General features: G+C 45.7%; 1 protein-coding gene across 2 annotated transcripts; it reads right to left on the bottom strand.

Moving 5' to 3' along the window:
• Nucleotides 1–4,587: 4,587 nt before the first annotated feature.
• On the bottom strand, nt 4,588–7,719 carry DBI (diazepam binding inhibitor, acyl-CoA binding protein). Of its 2 annotated transcripts, none has more exons than XM_021548689.3 (4): nt 7,647–7,719; nt 7,332–7,449; nt 5,600–5,662; nt 4,588–4,880 (listed from the first exon to the last, which is right to left on the bottom strand). In XM_021548689.3, the coding sequence occupies exons 1-4, from the start codon at nt 7,653–7,655 to the stop codon at nt 4,807–4,809; spliced, it is 264 nt and encodes an 87-aa protein (XP_021404364.1). In that variant the 5' UTR covers nt 7,656–7,719; the 3' UTR covers nt 4,588–4,806. The 2 variants fall into 2 exon arrangements, with proteins under 2 accessions (XP_021404364.1, XP_021404365.1); XM_021548690.4 differs by having other exon boundaries at nt 7,673–7,719.
• Nucleotides 7,720–7,882: the final 163 nt, after the last annotated feature.

Here is a 7,882-nt window from a genome sequence, read left to right as displayed (position 1 = left end):
TTTCCCTCCCATCGCTGCAAGTTATTGCAGCCAAGTGGACAAATTCATCCCGGCATGTAAAAGCATGTAAAGAGGAGAAAGCTCCTGGGCCAGATGGTTTCACTTTGCCTCCTGCCTGGACATCTCTGCTGTGCCACAGGAAGGCAGACTGGCCACCAGACAGGGGCTGCCATGTGTCCCTGCAGCCCCAGGCTCTCCCCCTCGCTGCTGGCTGTGCATGAGAGGCCTGGGCTGCTGCACATGGTGATAATACCCAGTTGTACCCACCAGCCAGCCCTAGGTCCTACTGCCCACCGCAGCAGCAGTACTTGGGAGGGACTCAGAGTGGGTCAGAAACATGCTGGTAATATGGGACTCCATTACAGTGGTTTTATCCCCAGCCTCAGCTAAGCCTAAGAGGAAGAGAGACTTTAAGTAGGACAGGCTTAAAGGAATAGAAGTTGTATCCCAGCAAGAATTGTGTTTTCACCTCTATCAGTTTTTGGACCTACCTCAGCATCACATTGCAGAGATCCAACACTGGGTGCTCACTCATTCTGTTTCAGATTCAGCCTTTTTCAGGGATCTTTTGCAATAGTTACACTGGCTTAGGAAATACCTCAAAATATTTGCATCTGACCATTCTGAAAATCTGCTTTGAAATATAAATTCAATTAAAAAAAAAAAAAAAATCCAAGAAACCAAAAAGCCAACTTTAGGTCTTTAGCACTACTAGAAAAATTTGGGTCCATATTTCAATGTTACATAATTTGGGGAAAATAATTCAGCTTCTCAGCTGTCACATACATATTTTTCCTATCAGTAAAAAGTCATATCAAGAGATTTAGAAGTAGCAATTTCATTGAATTGGTTAGTCCATCTCCCAGGTTCAGAACTTACTCAAAGGAGCAGTGTTTATTAGGAGGAGATGACATACCATTACTTCAGCCTTTTGGGAAACACAAGTTGGTGCCTTGCACATTTGGTGGGGACAAACAAGGTGTCTGCCTGGCTGTGTCAGCCAAGTAATGTAATTGTTTTCCTTTCCAGAATGTAGAAAAAAAATTCTTTTGATGCAGCTCATAAATATATGTGTACTGGGAATAGCTGGGAACGAAAGTTAAAAGATCACTGCAGATGAGCTCCATGTGAATTCTGTATTCTAAAGATAACACAACTAAACTGTGTTTAACTTTCACCCATACCCTGATTCTAGAAGAAATACAAGCTCGTTCTATAAAGGATGAAGACCCATCTAAAATGAATTGATGGTATTTACACTTTAAGCGAGCAGTTGATTGGCTAATTCATAGATTGGAAGGTACTTCATAGACTTGTGGGGAGGAGAAAAAAATTAGATTCTGTTTTTGTTCCATTAGCTTTTACCCTTCTGAGTTTATTACTGTGAATGCACTCAAATGTCTTCTATCAATGTAGTATCAACTTGTCTTACTTCTACACAGCTTTCACTACTTGGAGGACTGTGTAACCTACTTCTGGGATGACAGCTGTGGTATTTAGAAAACTGTCCCAACTAAAATACACTTTCTGCCTCCCCAATTTATAATCAATCTCACAGGATAGCTTAGATGGCCAGTCACCCCAAAGTAGTATTGCCCAATCCTGTTTACTCTGAAAACTTGTGGGAAGAGCAAATGTTTTGAACAGCAGCAAATGCAATTGTCATTTATTTTTAGCAGTATCATTAGGGTCAAATAAATTCAAAGGTTAAAATGCTTCCATCATGAAACAGGATCATTCCGGATGAGTACTGAAGAATTTTGAGTCAGTGGCACACTGCAGTCAGCCTTGGAGGGCCTTTTAACCAAACTGAAAAATTTACTTCACAGGGTTGAAAAATCTGTTATGGGCCTTAAGCAACACAACAATACTGATTTGTTAAATCTGTGCTATGAGTGTTGCACCTTCACATGTTTGTTAAAAGCAAGCAAAACCCATCAGAAAGAGATTTCCAAGGAAAACACCATCCCCTTTCTTATCTCTACCTGCAGTGGGTGCCAATCAGCTGTGTTGCTCTGTGTAAGAGCTAATCATAGAAGCGTGATAGAAGGAACACTGTCTTATCACACACAGGAGTTAACATTTATTATGGCCATATCCAAAGTCCAGGTTCTGTCCTGCACGCTGCAGACTCAGCAGAGCAGAGCTGAGCGTGTGTGTGCCAGCTGGCCTCTGACCTCCTGCGTGCTGGGCTGCCTTCAGCACGTCTCTCCTCCTTCCCCAGCACTGCAAGGATCAGGATGTTGCTGGCCTGTCTTTGATCTAACAAAGAGGAAATAGCAGCAACTCCCTGAGCGGGTGTCAGAACAATCCCCTGTTTTGCAGCACTGCCCAGCCATCAAAAGCATCTGATCCTCCACCAAAAGTGCCTTACTGCATGCAGAGCAATGGCTCTGCATTATATTCTGGTTTGAGGCTTGCTGCTTCTGTTTCTGATCTCAATGGTTGTCTATTTTTACCACCTTATTAGTTTAATAAAAGCAATTACCTCTACCTACAAATCTGTTTCTAGATGCCCTTAAACCACCCCTGCCCTGATGTCACTGTTGCCCAGGTGTTATTTATGCAGCCCAGGTGCCTCACACACCTTACCTGCAAGCACTTGGTGGTCACTAGGTCAGAAACATTTTCAGGCAGCCCAGTGTCCTTACACATTTAGATATTCATCCTGCTGCTAGACAACCATAAGGAGCCCCTTAGCTCAGTCTATTTCAACAATTACTACCCTTTCAGCCAAATTTTGTGTTGCTGCTTCTTGTCACAAACACTGTGTGCAGCCACCAGTACCTTTGCTTCTGCCTTTGTGCTTTTTGTAGCCTCTTACTGCAGAGCTATTTCCACATCTTGAAGTTTTCAGCTTGCTCCTGAAAGACACAGTTGATTGCCAAAGGGCAAGCTAAATAGTAAGACTGCTGATGTTACTTTCTCAAGGATATGGAAGCTGCAAGCAGAAAGGTGTTGCGACAGTAAAAAATTAAGTATCCAAATAAAGACAGAATTCTCAGTCACTTGTATTCTTTGGCAAATAGCATTATTTGTAAGCCTGGCTAAGAGCAAACCCTCTCTGGGATAAGCCCTGTGTAAAAAGTGATGTTTTCCTAATGCTAGAGGTATGAGAAAGGAGAGCAGCACTGTAACAATTAATTGCCACAGGGGAAACTAATCCAAATGAGGACTGTGATATAGAATTTGCTACCCCTGGCCCATCCTTTAGACCCAACTCCACTACTTCAGCAGTCAAAAATTCTGACTACACCTGTTTTGACAGAAAACATGCTGGCAAAGCACAGTGTGCTCACAGTGCATCAGCTTCCAGCAAACAAAGAGCAATGTGGGAACATTTGCTGTGTGACCTCTGTTCTGGTCAAGTTTGGCAGAATCCTTCAAAGATAACCAGCTTCACAAAATACAGCTGCCAAGATGGAGCTGTAGATGTGGGATTTAGGGCTAGAGAAGAGGCAAAAGCATTTCTTATGGTGAATAACTGCTCTTGCCCCTCTCTTGCAAAGTGAATTTAATTAAGACAACCTCAACTAACAGAAGATACAAGAGCAGGTAAAAAAAAAACCCAAATGCTTATTTTACTTACCCAGAAGAAGGAGGAACAAGAATAAACTGCCTTTTTTTTCTCTATTCTAATACATCTTAAAGGACAAAAAGCAGCTCTAAGCACATTTCCCATGAAAAGTAGTAAAGGGGAAAGTTAAAATCTTTGAAAGCATGTGAAGTAATCTCTAAATCTACTACTCACCATGTATTTACCTAGACAGATACATAATGATAGTTTTCATCCCTTGTAGTTCCATAAATCAATTGCTTATCTGAAGAGTCCTCACCTATTCAGATGCTAACCAGTACAGTAGGAATTATAGTGCCTGATTCCTGTATAAGGTTGTGATTTCATTCTCAAATGCTTTATGCTGGAATAATTCAAAGTCACATTTTAAAAGCAAAGTCTTCCCTTTCCAACATCAGCAGCTCCAAGGGACTACACCAGGCAGAGCAAAACAATGAACCTTCTAGAGACAGTCACAACTGTGTGTTTTGTAATCGAACTTTTGCTGATGATCACTGTCTTTATCTTTGAGCAGTCTTGCCAGTGTTCAGCCAGTCTGTAGTGACTCACCTCTTACTGCAGCCAACTGCATGGCAACATCAAGTTGATCAAGCAGCATCAAGAGGATCAACTCTACTGCCTCTCGAATCTCTCCTTTCCCAGGGAAGGCTCTGTGTTCAGTATTTGCCTTTACTCCAGAAGCCCAATGTTGCTGTTGGGAAATAACGTGTCCCAGAAGTGTTTTATGAAAGATATTTGGCAGCTGTTGACTAAGACTCTGAAGGCTCCAGGCAACAAGTATCAAGCACCTTGCTCTTAGCACACACAGCATTAGAGATAACCTTTTCCAGATAAGCTCCGTGGTGCTCCAGCTTCTGCGGGTCGCCGCTCAGCGACCTGGGCAGGAGCGGCTGGACAGGAGCGGGCAGTGCCGAAGGTGACCGACCCCCTCTAGTGGCACAGGGACAGGGGACGCGGCTCTGCTCGGCACGGGCTCGCTGTGACCGCTAAGGGACGACCAGCACAACAGCTAAAGTACCAAACGCACTTTAATGAGTTCCAGATTTTGTTCCCAGAAGGAATTTATACCGTGTCAGTACATTAGCCAGGTACATTATTTCTCCTGAACTACAGGCATTAGGAGAACTGACTATGACATATTAGGTATCTAAGGTTACTCTTAGAAACCACTTTTCCACATTAGAAATAAGGCAGGTTGCAGGCGTGCATGTAGCTGATTTATCCAGTCCTTAGATGCCATATTTGCCCTTTAGTTCTTCCACTTTTGCTATGTAAGCTTTCATTGCATCTTCTTTGGACATTCCTGAAGGACAGAACACAGGAAGCAGTCAGATACCTTTCACAGGTTAAGATGCCTTTTACAAGTTACAATTCTTGCTCTAGTCTGTGCCACTGGAGAGCAAATGAGCCAGGAAGGTCACCTGGCTGTGAATCCACTGCTAAAGTTTTTAACAAATGTGTTTTATTAGTCATGAAAACAGTGCTTCCCAGCAAAGTTGTTTTTGCACAGGCAGCAACTAATCATTTCTATTAATGCCGTTGACAATTATTACAGGAGAGCTATTCCTTAAAACACCAGAAAAAAGCCCCATTGTCACAGATTAGACAACTTGTTTGGCTCCTCATTTAGAGCTGAGAGCTCAGTTGTTTCTCCCAAAGCTTTCCTAACTGGAAGATGCATAAGATGCATAACAACTGGAGGGAGAGCTCCTTTGGGAGCTGTCTTTGGGGTACTAGGCTGGGATCAAGAAAACAAATTTAGGTTTCTGCTGCCTTTATTGTTTTTCTTTATTTAACATCTTAGGCCAGCTGGACATTTTGCACCCTCATTCTCTTTCACACAGGCCATCTTCTTCAGGATTACTTCTGCCTTGCAAAGGTAATTAAAGTTTATTCTCATAGCATTCTGAACTTCTAGAACTCTTGTATTAGAAAGCAACACTAACCTGTTTCTTGCTGAACTACATGTGTCTGTCTAGTTTGCCAGTGTAATTTTATTAATTTCTTTAATCAGACACTTGCCTTTTAACGCACTCCAGGCATCCCACTTTGCTTTGCCTTTGAAGTCCAGCATACCAGGGCGCTCTGAGAAAGACAGGATAAGCAGCAGGATTAGTTTGTGTGATCTGGATGTAGGCAATACCCACTTGAAGGCTTAGTTAGCTCTTAACTGTGACTAAATACAATGGCTCATCTCTGCAGCTGTTCTTGCTAACCTGTAGCCAGGAGATCACCTCAGGGGAATATGTTACAACATGGTTGATGACAACAGAAATTCTCTTGAGACAGCAGCATTTGAACAGAAGAGCACCAACTGCTGTCACTTGGTTTAGCTGTACTTTCTGAAGAGCCTGCTGTCACATAAGAGCTATCCAATTAAAGAACACCAGCTCTAAAGTAAAGCAGAAACACCCGGAGGTCCATTACAGGCAGAGACACAGAAACAGACAGCTGTTTGTAGTAACATACAGCTTGGAACCCATTATCATCAAGTTGGTAGCGTATTTCTAATCTATAGTTCTGCATTTGAAAACCTTGGAAATTTAACTCACTTCACTGCAGGCTGTGGTGTGGCCAAGCAGAAAGTGAATGACATGTACGTGGTTCATCTTAAGTCTCCTTTGTGGTTTTACTTCCTCTCTCTCTCTCTCGTTAAAGATAATTCTTAGAACTCACAAAAGGAACTGGGCAGTATCCACAGAAACAGTCCTGTGCAGCCCCCATGGCACAGTGACCTGTAGCTCCAGTTGGCAGCTCCACTTCTCTCCAGCACAAACCCCATCAGTCACCCTCCCACAGGCTGCTTCTCAGGCCAACTCACGTTGGCTGCTGCTTCACAGGAGTGCAGACACTTGCAGGAATGGTGGCATACTCACAGCACTGTTTCACCCTGTCAAGCACTAATAATGTGGATGTCCAGCCGCACCAAAAAGACCACATCTTAAACCCAAAGTCAATTCTTTTTTCTCTCATGCTGCCAGCTTTGGAAAAAGGAGATTAAATTACTTACCATTTCCTGTACACTTCACTGCCAGCTTTTAAATCAATGGACGCTCAATAAACTTTGCCAGCTACTGGGTTAGGAGGCCAGCACTCCAAAGCAATGACCTTTTCCCTTTCTAATTGTAGCTACTCCAGCATTACACAAGGGCGATAGAGACAAGCTTCACTTTAAATGTTACTCCAAAGGCTGAGCTGCCATGGACAGCATTGTAGCAAGAGAAGTAGCCAGAAACATTTTGCACTGTGTACTTGAATACATAACTTTCATACGAGCTGCAATTAAATATACTTCAGAAAGACTGTACCAAAAATTTCTCCTATTCTTCTAGTTCTGCTTTCCAGTACTATTTTTAGCAGTCAATCCAGCCTAAATAAACTCAGTGTCATCCCCTCCAGTATTGCAGTTCCACCCTTGTATCACTTGCCTCGCTGTTTAAGTCTGTACAACCCAGACGTGTTTGCATTAAAGCAGCACCCCTCGGCCCGAGCAGCTACTTACTAACAGAGATCTCCAAAAAACCCAATCGTGATATTTGCACAAAGCATCCTCAGGCCCTCACTGCACGGAACAGACGGCGGCAGCCGGGTTAATCTAAAAACTACGACTTGCAGAAAGCCTTATCGGGGCAGCCTGTGCCCTCCCGCACACAAATCCGTGCCAAGTGGGCAGGGAGTCACTCGGCTGAGCCGCGGGGCCGAGGGAAGGGCAGCGGGGAGAGGCTCTGCCTGCCGGGACGGCACCGGCACCCACCCGTGTTCACGTCGCCCACCGTGGCCTGCTTGTAGTGGCTGTAGACCTGCAGCATCTCCTGGTCCGTGGGCTGCGACTTCAGCTGCTTCACCTCCTCGGCAGCCTTCTGGAACGCGGCCTGGGGGAAGGCAGGAGGGGGTGACTGAGGGGAAGGTGGCGGCGGCCCGCGGCTGCCCCGGCTCCCCGCGACCCTCGCTCACTGTGTCGGCCCCCGCACCGCGCTCACCGCGGCAATCTCCGCACCGCGCTCACCGCGCTCACCGCGGCAATCCCCGCACGGTGCTCACCGCGCTCACCGCGGCAATCCCCCCGCACCTCGCTCATCGCCGCGCCCCCCGCACCTCGCTCATCGCTGCGCCCCCTGCGCGCTCCCGGCCCCGCCGCTTCTGCCTCGTCGCCCCCGCCGCGCGTCCGCCTCACCCCTCGCCAGACCGGCCGCCGGCCAATCGCAGCGCCGCGGGCTCCGCGAGCACCAATCAGCGCGGGCCGGGGGCGGGCGCAGGGCGGGCAAGGAGCCAATGCGGAGGCGGTGCGGGTGCCTCCCATTCACC

Source organism: Lonchura striata, chromosome 7 (assembly GCF_050655825.1).
Source record: "Lonchura striata isolate lonStrDom1 chromosome 7, ASM5065582v1, whole genome shotgun sequence".
Lineage (NCBI taxonomy): Eukaryota > Metazoa > Chordata > Aves > Passeriformes > Estrildidae > Lonchura > Lonchura striata.
Note: the sequence above shows the minus strand (reverse complement) of the source record. Positions and strands in the feature narration are given on the sequence as shown.